Raw genomic sequence first — 18129 nt, 5'->3', positions numbered from 1 at the left:
TCCACAAATCAGTTCCAGGGACATACTTCCCAGCCCTTTGTTCCATAACATCCTCTCCCCCATTGCTAATATATTACTGACCATGCATGCTTCAGAGATTAGAATTCCTGCATGTATCCTATATTTATTGACATCGCCATGAACTGTCCCAGCTCTTTACCTTCATTAGTTTATTTAACCTTCTACAGGAAAAGAGATGTGTTATGCATGGGTGGCCCCTCGGCTAAGCTAGCGCCAGCTGGCTGAACTAAATTTAGACCCAGATAGGTTAGGCAGTGCCCACAGCCCTATGTTGCTGATATATATAGAAGCTTAGAGAAAGCCTCCTTTACTCTTCTGTCTACTTGGTGACATGGAGTGAGGTTGGGTGAGTGGGGAAGAGGACGGAGAAGTGCATCAATAAATTGCTAGGCGGTGCCATCCATACGTGGCGGTAGATGAGCAGATCTGGCTCTTCAGAGATTATGATCACTGCACAGTATTTCCCTTTAAAACTGTCCTCATTGTTCAAAGGCCTGGAAACCAGCGGCTACGGAGTAACAGCGTGGCTGCTACCATTTGCTGAAAAGGTCCAGGGTTTGGGTTAATAGTGTTTTCAAAATAAATCATGTCTCCATGAAGTTCTCTGGACCAGTGCTAATTAAATCTCACCAAAAAGGTTAATTAGTAAGTCCTTCTTTTAACCGTACGATCTTGGACAAGCCATTCAACCCATTTGAAATTTAATTTCCTCTTTCATAAAGTGGAAGTTGGGCTAGCCGATGTATATTCTCTTATTAAGCTTTAAAATTACATAATTCTAATGAAAATAAATGCAATAATTTTGGACACATTTTGAATAGGAAGACTTCCAAAACCATCCAAAGGAGCATGAACAATGGGCCCTGTGTTCTCCACATGATCATGTCACTTTCCACTTCTCACCTGCTGTTTGAGAACTTCCATTTCTGTTCTCATCTCCTTATGTCTGCACTCCAGTTCAGATTTTCCCAAACAATCCTCCGGAAATGAAGAACACTCGATTTTCAAGGCATCTTGAAGAGCCTAGGTTATAAGATAAGCACACCGTTGAACTGAGAGTTACCACATCTTATGAATTCTTCTATGATTATTAGAATTATCTCAAATGCCCCCCCCAAGAAAGAACTCCATTTTGATGCCCCTTTTATGACTGAATTACTTTTCTTCCTTCTCATTTTCTAGCATATTTTTTTTTTTTCAGAATCTGTCTTTTCTCCATGATGATGCTTATGTTATTCAACTGTCATTGTTATTAAGAAGGGCTTCCGATACTGATGTCAGGGATGTCCTGCTCCACCAAGGCAACCATGAAAAGAAAACATATCAATAGCCCTTTTTCAGATTTCCTGCTTCAATCAAAAGCAGACTCTATCAATAATGTTCAAACATTAGAGTATCAGAATCAGCTGGAGAGGTAGCAAATCCTTGGGCACCTTCTCCAGAGATCCTGAAACAGTTGATCTAAGGAGATGGTCTAAGAATCTGCAATCCTCAAAAGCTGACGCTGCTGGTTCAGGATGACATTTTGAGTGATACTATGTTCTACAGCCCTGCTCCCAATGGGAGAGAAGAAAACCCACAGAAATGTGAACCTGTGCAGATCACTATTCCTTAGATCTATTGTACTGTCCTCCTCAGTATACCATGCCCTGGCTTAGCCACAGTCATATTTATTCTCCAATAAAACATGCATGAACTCACTACAGGGTGTAGAGAAGCTCTGCTTTCTTGACATTCAGTACAACTTATTGGTTTACTGTGGGGTGAGGAGATGAAGGAAACAAGAGTCTCTTAGACAACCATCATTATTCACTAGACCATAATACCTTACATATCCTATACTTTGTCAGATCATATAGAATACATTCTCTCTATCCTGAAGACCTTGGTTCATGATCGAGTTCAATAAAACGGCCGCCAAAATTAAGACACAACACACCTCATCCTGGTGTGGTCTCAGCGCCCACATACGATATGACTACTTGCTCATTATCAAATGATCCCTTTATACAAACAGAAAAGTTTCGCTTTCAGAACTCCAAGACTTCATTTCCTCTGAATTTCTTTAGTAGCTTCAGTGACGTTCATTCAGTGGTACTATTTGTAACTTACTTTCCTGCATTACTGTACAATATGATCATAAAAGTAGGAAAAACAAAACAAAGTTATGGTCTTAAATATTGTAGGCAGGCTAGGAATTTCCTAATAGAATGTGTTTATAGTCTATGGATACTGTCTAGCCTAATGTAAATATCATTTTTCATGAAGTTACAAGAGAAACAAGAACTTTTTTCTTCCTCCAAGAATTTAAAGAAACAATAAAAGTTGTTTCATAATTCATGTTTTGTTAGAACTTGTTGTTAAGCTACATGGTTTTAAGAAGTAGTATATTAGTTACAATTTTTAAAAGTGGAGAAAATCTAGGATGGGGTGAGCCAAATGAGTTAAAGACGATCAACTATGCCGATTTCATATTCTACACCTATGAACAGACTATTTTTGTGGGTGTTGTTATATTTGAATTTCCTGGTCTACCTTTCATGCTATTCAGGTTTCTAGAAAATTTTCAAATGAGTCATAACTGAAAGGTGAGTTTAATAGACATTTATTCCATCTTGGGGTTTTTTAACTTCCTTGAACAAATACCTGTAACCTATTCCAGAATAGTAATTTACTATCAGCACAGGCATACTAAACAGATCTACCCATCTTACAATGGTGAGATGTTGGACAAATCAATTTTGCCCATGGGTGGCATTGGCTGACGAGCCTCAGGTAATTTCTCTCACTTTGGTTAAACATCTGGCTTCTCTTTAAGAACTCAATGAAAACAATGCCCTGGGGTATTTCCTTCAAAGCAAATAAGCCTAATTGAGTACACAGAGTTGTGTGAACTTCTGAAAACCATATGTTAATTACTAAGCTGATATGCTACAAATTTCTGCTGTGGTGAATGGGTCAGCAGGGGGTCTGCTAGTGCAAGCAGGGTGGGCCCTGAATTCCAGCTGTGATGGAGGGTGTGCAAAATCAACTACCCAAATGAACGTTTTAAGTAACTTTTATTTATTCCTGTGCTAAGAGAAGAAACAATCCACAGTGTATGTATGAATAGTAATTGCTTACGTTTCATTAGATACTAATACATTCACTAAATGAGAAAAAAACCTTTCATAGCTCATCACTTTCTATCTCTGCTTTTTAAATGATATTTTAAGGTATAGATGTAGTGGAAGTACAGCTGGCTTAAAGTATCCTTTTATTACTTTTTTTTCACTACTCATAAGTAATGTGTTATGCCTGCTAAAGCATGAATCTTGGGGGGCGCCTGGGTGGCTCAGTCGGTTAAGCATCCGACTTCAGCTCAGGTCATGATCTCACGGATCGTGAGTTCGAGCCCCGCGTTGGGCTCTGTGCTGACAGCTCAGAGCCTGGAGCCTGTTTCCGATTCTGTGTCTCCCTCTCTCTCTCTGACCCTCCCCAGTTCATGCTCTGTCTCTCTCTGTCTCAAAAGTAAGTAAACGTTAAAAAAAAAAAATTAAAAAAAAAAAAAAAAAAGCATGAATATTGGGGCCAGAATTGGCTACTGAACATATTATGTGCCAGCTAAATTATTTAATTAATTTATCCTTTCAATAAATATTTAAGAACATACTGTGAGCAATGCCCTATTGTTGGCATCCAGAACACAGGAATGAAAAAATTAGAAAAACTTAGGCTACATTATGTTGTATTTGTGAGTCCATTCCTCCAAATAAATGCATATTAAAATTATGTTTCCTACCTGCATTCTTACAAAGATGAATATATTTCATATTAATATGAAAATGTTTTTTTGACTTAAAGGTCCATTTTTTTTCAGATTTTGAGAGAAATTAAACATATTAATAGGCCACTAAAAGTATTATGAGCCCTCAATACTGTGCCTACTATGCCAAACAGAGAAGTCGATTGTGCAGTCCTCCCCTCATGGAGCTTACAATCAAGATTGGGAGACAGGAAACAAATAGGGTAATTAATATGAGACATTAAATATATCTTAGATAGCAATAAATTCCAATGAAACATTAAAATAGGAATATCAGAGACAGAATATGTAATTTTAATTAGGGTAGCCAGAAAAATCCTCTTTGAGAAGGTGACATTTGCATAAAGGCCTGAATTTTACTCAAATTAATTTCTCTCATTTTCTCAATTTTATTATAATCACAAGAGTTAAAAATATTTTACTAACTTTGAAAATATTAGATTATAAATACAGAGACACAAAAATTAAGGGTACACATAGGAGCAAAAAACAGAGTTCATGGCTGTTCTAATTTCTATAGGGTGTATATTCTTGTGTCAACATTTACAGAAATGAATTAGAGAGCAGAAGAAAACTTATCAAATGAAATATCACAGATGGGAAAGATTTCAAGCATAATCCCAACATTAGTTCCTCTAATTCATCTGTGGAGGATTTCCAACAGAGGATAAAAGGGAAAATTTATTTGCTCTAAATTTGTATCTCTGAACACTGTTTCCTATCATAGAGGATAGAGAAGTGCATTGTTTATGATGTTAGTCTCTACTTTCCCATTTTCTCCTGACCAGTAACTTGCCCCACAAACAGATCAAATGCAGCATCACATTTGTAAAGCATTCTGTCAACCATACAGGCACATACTCAACCCTTTGGGGATCTTTAAATGATCCTCTGAACACTAAAAAGATACACAGTCCACACTAAAATATACACAGTCCGAAAAGCACAGGCACTGACCACTTTTTCAAGGCCAATCACCCACTCTTGTTTTGGAAGTCAATTTCTATTACTTAGGTCAAGAGATATCTAACTTGAGAGATGAATATCTTGACTCAAACATGTACTACCAGTGCTCCTATGGTCCACATCTGATGTGGCCCTTTGAAAAATCAACAGCAAAGGATTTAATTGCTAACTTGAATAAGTGAGCAATCCCTTCCCCAGGGAAATTAAGCTATCCGTCCATAAAACTCTCTCTCTCTCTCTCTCTCACACACACACACACACACACACACACACACACACACACAAATGCACAAATTCTCTAGAGTCATCCTTTGGCAGCACTCCACAGGTAGCCCCTTCGAATAGTTAAGTTGAAGCCAAGGCACTTAACCACTTGTGTTTTTCTAACACACCTACCTCCATTCCTCCCCCCCATCCCCCAGACCCCACACCCTAATTAAAAATGAGTTTTAGGCTTCTTCTCTGGAAGGCCACCATATCAGCCTTGGGGCTGGCCTTTAGCATGATTCCATACAGTCTGCATCATACCCAGCTCCATAGTGATGATTTTAAAGAGCAGCCTGTTTCCTCAGGAAACTTTTGTGGTTGACCAAGAGATATGCTATTGTTCCCAAACACCCACTTGCTTTACGTGGTTCTTTGAACTAAAAAAAAAAAAAAAAAAAAAAAAAAAAAAGTTCTTACTGTCTTCTGAAGTTACTCCTCATTTCTCTTTTTCATGATGATTTTTTGCAGGGACATGTATTCCTTAAAGCCTTGGCTGAAAGATGCAGCTACGAGTGACTTATAAAATTACAGAGAAACTCCTGTGCAGGTTCCCAAGACCAGGAGCTGTACTGCTGCACAGATTGTGTTGTGACTCTCAGTTAGGAATGTGCTCTTTCTACAGGGACCTTTCCTTCCAGCTCCCCAGATTGACCTGGACTGGTACCTTATTGAGGCGCTTTATTTCACATTCATACTGTTCCTTCTTCTTGCTCGCAAGAGTGTTTTTTTCCTTCAAAAGCTTATTTTCTTTCTTCAATTCATGTAATTCTTCACTTAGGCTCTCCTTTTCCTTCTGAAATAAACAGCAAGAAAACAAAACCTAAATCAATAAAATTCAGATGAGATAATGTTGTAGGAATACTTCTGAAATACAATAAAAACAGAACCTGCTAGATTTTCACTTAACGTTCCTTAAAAATTTTTTTTTTATATTTATGTACTTTTGAGCGAGAGAGAGAGAGACAGAGCATAAGAAGGGGACGGACAGAGAGAGAGGGAGACACAGAATCTGAAGCAGGCTCCAGGCTCTGAGCTGTCAGCACAGAGCTCAAGGAGGGGCTCGAACTCATGAACCAAACTGTGAGAGCATAACCTGAGCAGAAGTTGGATGTTTAACCAATTGAGCCACCCAGGCACCCCTTGACATTCCATTTAAGCAATATTCTTTGGTTGGAGGACAATGTTCAGATAGAAAAAAATTTTTCTCTACTTCTTAGTGCTACTAAGTAAGTTTCATGACCCCAGAAAAAGCTCAAAATCCTCAGTCCTCACTTTCAAGGGTCAAATGGGTTCAGAGAATAAGCAAGTTCCCATGTACTGTTACAGAGTGATGGGTAAGCAATTTAGTAAAAGTAAGTAAAGTTCTACAAAGAAAAAAAAAGTATGATTGCAATAAAAAATATGAAATATCTCAAAGACCAATCCTGCCTGCATCATTCTGAACTGGAGGGAGAAGAGGATAAAACTTCAGGCAAATAAGACCCTTCACTACAGATAATTACTCAGAGCACTGTATTGTTGTGTTCACTGCTTTGAAAAGGGAGAGATCAACAAGTCCAAGTGCCATCACTCCTCCATGTTTCCGATTACCTTCAAGAAGTCCTCTGTTTTACATAACTGAAGCAAGGTTAGTTGACAATATCTATCTTTTAATTCTTAATTTTATATTTTAGATAGTAAATTTTTTGTGGAGTGAATTGCATTTTTTTTTAAGTTTTATTTATTTTTAAAGAAGGAGGGGCGCCTGGGTAGCTCAGTCAGTTAAGCGTCCGACTTCGGCTCAGGTCATGATCTCACGGTCTGTGAGTTCCATCCCCTCTTCGGGCTCTGTGCTGACAGCTCAGAGCCTGGAGCCTGTTTCCGATTCTGTGTCTCCCTCTCTCTCTGCCCCTCCCCCATTCATGCTCTGTCTCTCTCTGTCCCAAAAATAAATAAACGTTGAAAAAAAAAAGTTTTTAAAAAAAAGATATCTACGTGATTTTTTTTTTAAATGAAAACATTCCTATTTGCTTTCACTTAAATAGAGTGGGCTTATATACACTTAGAAAATGAGCCAATCATTTTCTAATTTGACATAATCTAAAAGTGACTTCAAATTGTAAATGGTTCCAACTTCATGAGGGAACAATTGTCATGATTCCTGGTCAGGAAAAGGAAGGGACTGCAACAAGGTCAGAAGGGAGTTGCTAAACCTTGTTTGTTTTCCTCTGACTCACTGGGACAGGGAGAACCTTACCGAGGTAAGAAAAATCTACACCAATGGCTGTCTGCATTGATTTCAGCTATTGCCTTAAGATTGGTGCACGTGTTAAAATACAGCCAACGCTTCATGATATCTGTCACAAGGCTACACCTGAGACTATTTACACTTCTTATTTTTTCTTAACATACATAAAAAAAAATGTGCATCCATTAGAGCTTAAGATTTTCCTCCCATTTTCTATAATATCCATTAAGCCCCATAACTAAGAGTAAAACCAAGAGTATTTTAGAAGAAGACTGTCACCTTAATGGCCACCATCTTGTTCTCAGTGGGGATTAATGGAGATTTCAAATTTGGAGGCTGGGTTCAAATCCCATTTTCCCAGGTACTAGGTTGGCAAGCTTGGCAAGTCCTGTAACCTCTTCACATCTCAGCTTTAAAATGGCAAAAATAGGGGGCACCTGGGTGGCTCAGACAATTTAGGGTGGGGCTCCTGATCTCAGCTCAGGTCATGATCTCCAGATTCCTGGGATTGAGACCCACATCAGGCTTTGTATTGACAGTGCGGAGCCTGCTTGGGATTCTCTTTCTCTCTCTCTGTCTCTCTCTCCCTCCCCCCCCCACTCTGCCCACTCACACTGTCTCTGTCTCTCTCAAAATAAATAAGCTAAAAAAAAAATTGCAGAAATACCATTTCCCTCACAGATGGGCTGAGAATGTTAAATGAGATCGTGAAGGTGAGGCAGTTTTTTAAATGTTTTATTTTTTATGATTACAAACGCAATACCTATTTGTAAAACTATGTAAGCTCAAAAGCAGCTGTACAAACACAAGGTAGTGTCCCATTATTATTAACACTCGAAATAAAAACTGTATCTGAGTAAAAGCAAAAGGGTAAATTTAATCTCCTAGGCTGAAATGCTCTAGAAAGATGGCACCAAATCTATGGATCAGCACTCTCTGCGGGTAGAGCCTGGCACGCAAAGGCCTGCTCATTTGGACAACAAACGAGGACGCAAGCTGGGCATCTCCTTCCTTCAGTTCGCAGAGAATCGGCCCGGGGACTTGCGTAACCCATCCGCTCCTACGCACACCAGTCTCCGCCCACCAGTCTCTGCCCACCACTCTCCGCCGAGCGTGCTCAGGCCCCGGGGCCAGGAAGGTCTTCTCCCTGAGCCCCGCCCACCTCCTCGAGCTGCAGCCGCTGGCGGGTCTGGTCGTGCAGCCGGTCGCTCTCTCTCTGACTTTGAAGCCGCTCCTGCTCCCGCGAGCTGAGGAACCTTTCTGCGGCGTCCAGTTTCATTTTCAGCTCTGCGACCTGAGGAAGTCGTATACACAGTGTGGCAGACACCACTTCTGAAATTCACGTCCCCTCCCACCTCCGGATTTATTCCCCCACCCCGTGCACGCAGGGACGGACACGCCCCCACTCCTGGGCGGCCTCTAAGAGAGGTTCTATTTCCCACCAGCCATAGCAAAGGTCAGGACCTGTGCACTTAAGGAAGAGCTTCCCCTACCGGAAAAAGTAAACACCGAAACAGCCTTAAGCCCCTTCCCTCCTTTCTCCAAACCACACTACTTCTGAGAGAATAAAGATTTAGATCTTAGACGGGGACGCTTCTGAGCCTGTCATTCTATTCCTAACTCTCAAAATGTGCCTTGCCTGACCTGAAAAGGGCAGCATGGGGTTAGGGGGTGAGTGAATTTGCCTGGGCCAGAGAAAAACAGACATGGATTTTTAACTCCTCAGTAATCTGCAATGCTTGACGCCCTACGAAATGCCAAGTTAGTTCTCAGAGCGATGACGGTCCAGTAAGAGAGGCCTTAGAAAAGGGTGTTTTATCAAAGATGGGAATTATGCCCACTGTTAACCAAGGGTCTTCACACACCTGCAGGCCGTTCTTCCTGAGCAGCTTACACATTTTTCTCTGGGACCATGTTCTTTAAAATTTGGAGACCCCAAAGCTGCCCCAGACTGAATATAACAGGCCTGCTGTAGTGGGAGCATTATCCTGCACTTACTAAATTTAATGCTTCAGTGTATCAAAATGGGGAAGAAGAGAGCAATACTGCTCTGTTACTCACTTGTGGTCAGGTTTCTTAATTCTGAATTATTTAGGGGAATTTACTTTCTCCTTTTCTCTATTTTTGAACGTGGAATAATTTAAATTACAAATTGACTTTGACCTATTAAAAGATATTCTCTCCAAAAAGTTCTTTCTCATCAAAGCAAAAGATTCTTGACAGAGAATATGCTGTAGGGGGAAGAGGGAATGCCCCACTTCTCCTCACACTGTCACTGTTACCTTGTTCATTTCTTTATCTGTGGAAATAGCTTATGCCAACTAATTAAAGAATTAGAGAAGTGGCCTTGTATAAAACAGTATGAACTTTAAGCCATATCCTACCTCACATATAACTTTGTGTATTTATGGCTGCTAGTAACAAATCCAAAACAGGTTATTCCATGAGCTATGATGAATGTGCATAAGAACTCTAGAGACATCGCCAGAGGCTAAAGGCTATTTTTAGTACCTTTTTTTTTTTGTCATGCTCAAGATAATTCACTGATATCCTTCACTAATCTTCAGTACCAAGAGACCAATAATGCACTCAGCACCTTCTCCCTACCCACCCCCCATCATTTTTTCAACAGTTGGCTAGCCACATGTCTCCTTCAGCTGAAACCAGTGAGAATCTTCACAGACTTGGTCCCCCAGCTTACTGATCTAAAGCAAATACTAAACAGAGAGGTGTTTACCTTTCGTTCATATAACTCTTTCATACTTCTAAATTGCTGATCCCATTGCTGGTTAACTTCCAGGAGCTGAAATTATTAAAATTTGGTGAATCAATATGGATTTCTGCCCATTTGGAAATTTGGCCAAAATGAAATCACTTTTGGGGGGCTAGTAAGATTTGCAAGCCACGGTTGAACACAATATTCCTTCCACCAAGTTCTTGTAGGGCTGGGACGATTGAATTGAGCACACTCCGTCTTTTCATAACTGGCTAACATATGAAAAACCATTTAGCCTTACGTACATCTTGACTAGTCAGCTGAACTGTTATTAGAACTTTCAACTTTGCTTGTTATTTGAAGTTTTCATCTTTGTTTAATACAATCAAAATCCAGTAAAACTTTGGGAGTATTGATGGTTTTCTGTAAGATTTATTAATATATGAGGGTCTTTTTCAAACCTTTCATATTTTTCTGTGTGCTTACACTGATTATTATAATTAAATATTTCTTCTAGCTTTTCTAAAGCAGAATTTATATTAACAAATCCAAATCCCGATAACTTACCATCATGTGCTTGCAATATTGTGCTTTTTAAAATCAACACATGACTTGTAATGTATATGTAATGAATGGATAATATCACCATTTTGAAATTATAGATTTTCAAGGAATAATAGTTTTGTCATAAGAATATTTAGAAATAATTTAGGCTGCAATTTAGAAGCTTTAAAATTATGTGCTAAATAAAAGGAAGAAAAAAAACTATGTCCTGTGTTTTAGTTTTCTTGTAAGGGAAGCCTGTAACTTCCTACATCAAGAGAAATTCCAACACTTTCAATATGGGACAGAGATTGAGAAGATAGTTACAATGACTAAAAGGAAGCAACATATTCTCCTAATTATAAAACAAAATATCTAATCCAGACACCCAGTCCCTAGGTAAATCTTATGCTGGAAATAGCTATGGGTATTTAGTAGAGACTATATTATATTATTATATAAAGATATCTGTTGGCATTTTAAGGATTAACATTTCTATGCCATGGTAACATTACCCTGTTATAGTTCAATAATTTTCCAGAAGGATACAATATTTTATGTAATATCAAAGAGGAGTAGAAGGCACCATACAGAAGAACATGAAGGATAAAACATATACAATCGTTTAGGAAACTAATTTAAAATTTGACAACATACACAGTGTTAACATTGTTACACTTTTCACTTCTTCATCTTCAAGAAGAATAAAGAGGTTCTAACATTCATTAAACTCAGAAAAACAGAACTCATAATAATATCCATCGCATTCCTAATGGCATTTTATAAACAACAAAAAAATTTTTTTTCAATAATGCTCCTTAACCCCTATGTGGCTGGATACCCAGTTCATGAAATCATAGCGCCTAAGTCAATTACACCTAAAGCCTTTGACAGTTTGAGTTTCAAGGTATGTCAAGTTGCAAGGCATAAGGCACAGGTGATAAGCTCACATAGTCCATGTGGAGGAAACATCTAAGTTTTGAGAAAAATTAAGATAATTATTAGATTTATGACTTTGTCATTTTTCACTCATTTACACAAACACTGAAAGACTGGGTAAGAGAAATGTAGGTGAATAAGAAAAAAGTACTTCCTCTCAAAATAATGCAGTCCAAAATCCTAGAAATAAATACTGTGACCCAATAACAAAAATAAAAGACTCTAGACTCTATTTTATTCTCAGCATTAACTCATGATACATGTTGCTTCAGCTAATATTTGTAAATTACCTCTTTTCTCTGTTTTTCCAAGCACCTTATCTTTTGTTCAAGAGAACTTGTCAAGTTCTTTCTGCTTGATGATTGATCATGCTTAAAACAAACAAAAACAAAAAAAAAAAAAAAAAGAAAGAGAAATTGTGAAACAAAATCTTCTATAAAATTAGCAGGAAAAATGTTGTCCTTCACAAACTCTATGCATTTGGCTAACTCTTCTATGGTGATTTATAAAAATATCTTATTCTAGGGGTAACAATCCTCACACCATTATTCCTTCATAGAGACCTGTTGATGAAGAAGCATTATATTATATTTCAAATTCCTTTATATGAATTAATTAACAAAATAATTCTCTAATAAATTATAAATGTATATATTAGTCAAACAAGAAATTAGGATTTTATGAGTTTGGATTTCAATCCTTTTCCCAAAAAATGGAAATTCAGAGTATAATGCTTATGGAAATCAGGTAAGTTTCATGGATACATTTTGGGTATTTACATAGTAATAAACATTTCTAAAATGTCATTTCTGTAGACATGTCCATATCTGAAGAGTGGCCCTGACAAAAGTCAGAGGAATGACAGAATCATCAAGAAAAACAGACAAAGACATAAAATTAAAAGGCAGCAAATCCATTCTAAGACTGTAATGAACTAGCTACCTCAGTGTCCTTCATACAATTATGTTATACAGAGATTGACATAGATTATCTGGTATTGTGCAATTTTAACCAGCCCTTTGAATAAAGCCAGTAGGTTATAAGTTTAAATAATAAATCATTGGCACAACGAAAAAGTTAACCACCTTTCTTTTCAGTTTTTTTTCCCCCCTCAGTGTTGGGGGTATTTATTTAAAGAAAGCACAAATGCTCTGGAAACTGTGGGCCATCTGTCTAAATGGACCACCAACAAAGCTCACTTAAGTGCTGTTTTCTCTATAGTAACTCAATAGTCTTGTTACCATCTCATCTCTGAGTCATATAAACAGTACAACAAATCTGGTGATGAGGGTAGTCCTAAATCTGCTACTTAGTTTCAAGCTCAATAGTTATGGAAATTAATTAAAGATATTCATGAACAATTAAATATTTTCAAAACATGTTGGCTTTTGCCAAAAGCACTTACAGGGAGTGTTCTTTTATAATCATCATGGGGTTTCAAGGGCTTTTTTCATTAGAAATGATTTATAAAACTATTTTTCTATCTTTGCTAACCTATGTCTCACTCAATATTTTAGGGCTGGATCATATGTTACATCTTTATAGAAGCTGCCCTTAGTTTTCTTAGCTTCTTCCTAGACCCATGTACAGTTAAGACCTTATTTTATTTTAATTTTTAATTTTTTTTAATGTTTACTTATTTTTGAGACAGAGAGATAGAGCGTGAGTGGGGGAGGGGCAGAAAGAGAGGGAGACAGAATCTGAAGCAGGCTCCAAGCTCTGAGCTGTTGGCACAGAGCCTGATGTGGGGTTTGAACTCAGGAGCTGTGAGATAATGACCTGAGTTGAAGTCGGACACTCAACTGATTGAGCCACCCAGGCGCCCCTAAGACCTCATTTTAAAAGATATTCTTCCATGTGTCTATAAATTCAGAATTATTCTATTTGCTTCTGACCTCAAGAAGCTGGTTTGTCTGAGTTCCAGAAGTAACATCAAAATCCAGGTGACAAATATGTTGGGTCTTAAAATTGGGCTTTCCCTTTTTTAGGAAGTCTAGACTCATTCTGGATCAGAACAGATTGAATATTAGGTACCTTTGATATGGAAAATGCTGTGAGCCAACTGTATGTTGTGTAACCTGAGCTCAGCAAAGCAGAGATACAGTGAGACCAGATTCCAGATCAGTGGTTCTTACTATAAGAACGCATAGAAGTCACTATGGAAGCGTGCAAAATGTAGGGCACCACGAACACTGAAAAAGAATTTCTGAAAAGGGAATCGTAGCGCCTCCATTTTTTTTTAATAGACTATTTTTTTAGAGCAGTTTTAGGTTCACAAGCAAATCCAGCGGAAGGTGACAGAGTTTTCCCATATGCCTTCTACCCCCACACCTACACCTTTATCAACATCTCCCACCAGAGTGTTACATTTGTTACAATTGATGAATAGTTACTGACACATCACCCAAATCCATAGTTTACTTTAGGGTTCATTCTTAGTGTTGTACATTCTGTGAGTTTGAACAAATGTTTAATGACATTATAGTATCATATAGGATAGTTTCACTGCCCTAAAAATCCTCTGTGCTCAGCGTATTTATCCCTTCTCTACTTTAAATAAATTTCAGAGGTTATAGTGATTCACACTAAAGTTCAAGGTTCTCCTATTTCAGACCTTTCTTGGGAACACAGATTTGGGGTCCTTAAAAAGTTCCCTTGCTATTTGTGATAGAGACAAAAAAAAATCTGTGTCTAGCAAACATTTGTATGATTTAGCCTTCGGGGAATCCAGATTAAGATTAATTATACACTGTGCTTTTTTTTTTTTTTTTTTTTTTTTGCCATATATAACTTTCTCTGGAAAGAAATAGTAAAACTTTTGGACTTTGATTTTTTTTTTTAATTTTTTTTCCAACGTTTATTTATTTTTGGGACAGAGAGCGACAGAGCATGAACGGGGGAGGGGCAGAGAGAGAGGGAGACACAGAATCGGAAACAGGCTCCAGGCTCTGAGCCATCAGCCCAGAGCCTGACGCGGGGCTCGAACTCACGGACCGCGAGATCGTGACCTGGCTGAAGTCGGACGCTTAACCGACTGCACCACCCAGGCGCCCCTGGACTTTGATTTTTTATTTGTAAATAAGAGTTACTGAAAAGCTAGATACTAAATCTGCAAGTGAGAGAGAGAAAGCACAGTAATAAGAATTGTTTAAAAGCCATAAATGTATCACCAGGAGTTTCTCTGGAGATTAATCAACATTTATTTTACTATGGTTCATATGTCTCAGGTATGTATTAAAATGGAACAAAGTCAATCAAACACAAAATTTGGGGAAATTTTTCATTTGTATTTGCTTTGCTTTCCAGTTGCTAATGAAAGTATCTGATGTTTCAATAAACACAAAGATTTTTAGTCATTAGTTCTACTAAGGGCCCCACTTACAGAACAATTATTCCTTATATGGTGCAATGTGTGTTTAAAGTGTCTGGGCATTTCTTTCTCATTTACCATAACACCTGGACCAACTTCTAAGATATCCAAATCCTGACACGCTAAATTAAGTATCTAAAGAACAAAAGAGTTCCCTTAATTTGCTATTATATCTTGGCTTATCTCTAAATAGAACTTTAAGAAAGAACATTCATTCATTCATTCATTCATTCAGTTGGGTAAGTGTTGCAGTAACCAGTAACCAAACAAAAACTATGGTATTCATTGTACATCCATAAATATTTTACTAGGGATACTTTATTGCTATATTGTATTCTATTTCCAACTGTACAAATATTCTTTTTGAAATTTATATTGAACCAAATTTCTTTAAATCAAGAGCAAAATATGGAGCCCACAGAACTGGAGAGCTGTAGGGCCTTTGCACAGGATTTAATCTCACTTTGTAAAAGAAGAAATGGAGCTCAGAGGGATCAAAGAAAATGCAACAGTCACCCAGATACTTTTTCCTCCTTAAATAACATTGATTAAATACAAAGCAAAGGGGTGCCTGGATGGCTCAGTCCGTTGAGCATCCGATTTCAGCTTAGGTCATGATCCCCCTGTTAGTGAGCTTGAGCCCCAGGTTGGGCTCTGTGCCGACAGCTCTGAGCCTGGAGCCTACTTCAGATTTTATTTCTCCCTCTCCCCCTCTCTCTCTCTCTCTACCCCTCCCAGGCTTGTGTTCTCTCTCTCTCTCTCTCTCTCTCTCTCTCTCAAAAATAAACATTAAAAAAAGTTTAAAAAAATACAGAGCAGCTATTATCTAAAGAAAGCAAAGTAGCCGTTTCTACTCTTATCCATCATTGCATAATTAACCATTAAAAATGCAATTGATGCTATATATGGTCAATTCATCCCCTAAAGATGTATTCTTACCTCTCCGAGCTCCGAAGAACTTTCTGCAGCACTCATTCTAGTTGTGCCCTGTACGCAATATGCCATGGAAGCTGTTTTTCCTGGAGTCTTGGAAGACAGAAGGAAAAAGAGAAAGAAAATGTCTCTTGTGGTATCTTTTAAAGTGAAACCAAATATACAAAATTTTTAAAAGACCGCACTGTTAACTCATGGTGGAAAAAAACAGCAATTGTTTTTCATTAAAAGTGAACAGAAGTGACTCTGTATATGAATTACACAGAATAAGGTTATAAGCACAGCATCTGTGATTTTAACTTTTCTTCTCTTCCAAATAGGGATTTCCCAGGATGTCTCAAGTAGGCAGGCTGTGACTAAGGGAGAGGCCGATTAGCCTCACTATGGTATGTAAATTGTCATTCTTCGTTTACTGGCAGTTTCTCCCACTGGAGGAGGAAGTTACCACAGAAAGCCTGGGCAAACCAAGTCTTTCCTCAGTAGCCAGACTGCCATAACTTCATTGTATTTCCCAGAGAGTTAGGTAACTATTGACTTTTTGACAACTAGGTTACTTGCTTCCCTGAAGGCAAGATTTTCTGGCAATGCCTTCTAACTGTGAGCTTAGCTGTGTGGAACTTAATGAGTCATACGTAATTCTGTACGTGCTACTAATTCCTATGGAACTAAAAGAGAAAATTCATTAGAGCAAAAATGGGCATTGTTTGGAAAGCTAATGTTTTATATTGGCAGAAAGTTTAAACTTGGTTCTCAAGTTTAAGACTGTCTTGATGATAGTTTGTTAAGTCCAGATTTCTCGATGATCCATTTGCGGTTCAATCTTTTGTTTTTTTGGCGCTAATATTTTAGTGTTCATGAGTTGACTCCTACGGTATTGAGGTAATGAAATACTGTGCAATGCAGATAAAAGCGTGCAAAGATGATGCTTGGAGCTACACAAATGAGTCATGGTAGAACAGAAGACCTCATTCCAGACTTGGAGGAGAGGGACCACAGAAGAGCCAGGAATACAGAAAGAAAAGAATGTGTTGCTGAAGGAAGAAAACAAAGAATTTACAGTCAATTACTTAATTTACATTTTTGTTTACACCTTCCTATGAGATAGCCACTTGTATGCAGGATAAATCCTATAATTCCTGAAATTCAAATTCTTTAAAAGAGAATGATGAGTATCTAAGATGTGGCTGTTGTCTTTTTTTTTTTCCTACTTCACATCTAGCACCACTTTCTAACTCTGCCTGTGATCCAGCCATCCTGAACCCCCTTCATTTCCTGAAACAAGCCATGTACCTACCACCTGCTGCTTTCTCTGGCTGGAACATTCCCCTGTCTGGGCCTCCTCCAACCAGTTGACCTGGGAAATCTGCCTAATGCTTCTCTTACCCCATAACCTTATTTGATCTCCTTTTACCAACCAGAGCCTTTACTTAGCATTTACATAGTGTATTTACACGTTTGTAAGTTCACCTCCGTATCTACAGTACTGTGACACACAGCACATATTCAACACATTCTGCTGAGTGAATAAATTGATGAATATCTACATGCCACATTTACAGACTTTTTGCTGTGTGTGTCTATGTATACATGGTTTTGTTTTTTGCTAGTTTCTTGGTCTGGTTTGGGGGTACACTTGTGAAATGGAGTGATATTTCCTTAAGGCAATATCCAAAAATGCAGGTGGGAATCAAATTGTTCTGATTTCTAAAAGTAAGAGTTATGACTCACATATGATCTGATTTTAGGGGACATAAGCAGAGATTTCCTGGAGACTGACACTTCATTAACACTAAAACCTGCTCATCCAAAAAGAAAAAGAAAACTCTAACATGAAAATCGTTTCTTCCAGGGGTGCCTGGGTGGCTCAGTTGGTTGGGCGGCTGACTTTGGGTCAGGTCATGATTTCTCAGTCTGTGGGTTCGAGCCCCACGTTGGGCTCTGTGCTGACAGCTCGAAGCCTGGAGCCTGCTTCAGATTCTGTGTCTCCCTCTCTCTCTTTGCCCCTCCCCGCTCCCACTCGGTCTCTCTCTCTCCCTCAAAAATAAATGAATATTAAAAAAAATAAAATATTTTCTTCCAAACGCTATCCCCCACAACATAGTTATATATAGATAGAGATAAAGATAGAGACAGAGATAGAGATAGAGCTACAGAGATAGAGATAGAGATAGAGATATATAGATGTAGTTCAAGGTTCCTTTCAGCCTTATCTGTGTATTTGGTAGTAATAACCCAGTGGATATGGTAACATTGACCTAGAAAAGTAGTTGGAAAGATCATTTCTTGACAAAAAGTACAGTGCTTGGCCTTGGTGCCTTTTGGGTCTCCTCTGTACAGTATCC

At 38.2% G+C, this 18129-nt stretch overlaps 1 protein-coding gene and 1 long non-coding RNA gene across 4 annotated transcripts in view; one reads left to right on the top strand and one right to left on the bottom strand.

Moving 5' to 3' along the window:
• TNIP3 (TNFAIP3 interacting protein 3) overlaps nt 1-18129 on the bottom strand; it is a 46792-nt gene that overhangs the window by 20866 nt on the left and 7797 nt on the right. The window contains exons 2-7 of one of the 3 annotated variants that reach the window (XM_053217003.1): nt 15794-15880; nt 11775-11855; nt 10024-10089; nt 8449-8580; nt 5724-5852; nt 925-1044 (exon numbers count right to left, since the gene is read on the bottom strand). In XM_053217003.1, the coding sequence (XP_053072978.1) occupies nt 925-1044; nt 5724-5852; nt 8449-8580; nt 10024-10089; nt 11775-11855; nt 15794-15859 (594 nt within the window). In that variant the 5' untranslated portion in view covers nt 15860-15880. Of the gene's footprint in view, nt 1-924; nt 1045-5723; nt 5853-8448; nt 8581-10023; nt 10090-11774; nt 11856-15793; nt 16283-18129 lie in introns of those variants that run through there. The other 2 variants (XM_053217004.1, XM_053217002.1) reach the window with 2 other exon arrangements.
• LOC128314474 (uncharacterized) overlaps nt 8576-18129 on the top strand; it is a 41211-nt gene continuing 31657 nt past the window's right edge. Inside the window, exons 1-2 of the long non-coding RNA XR_008296161.1 lie at nt 8576-8787; nt 16108-16173. This is a non-coding gene — a long non-coding RNA (uncharacterized LOC128314474). The remainder of the gene's footprint in view (nt 8788-16107; nt 16174-18129) is intronic.

This window comes from Acinonyx jubatus, chromosome B1 (assembly GCF_027475565.1).
Source record: "Acinonyx jubatus isolate Ajub_Pintada_27869175 chromosome B1, VMU_Ajub_asm_v1.0, whole genome shotgun sequence".
Taxonomy (NCBI): Eukaryota; Metazoa; Chordata; class Mammalia; order Carnivora; family Felidae; genus Acinonyx; species Acinonyx jubatus.
This window is presented reverse-complemented; position numbering and strand designations above follow the sequence as displayed.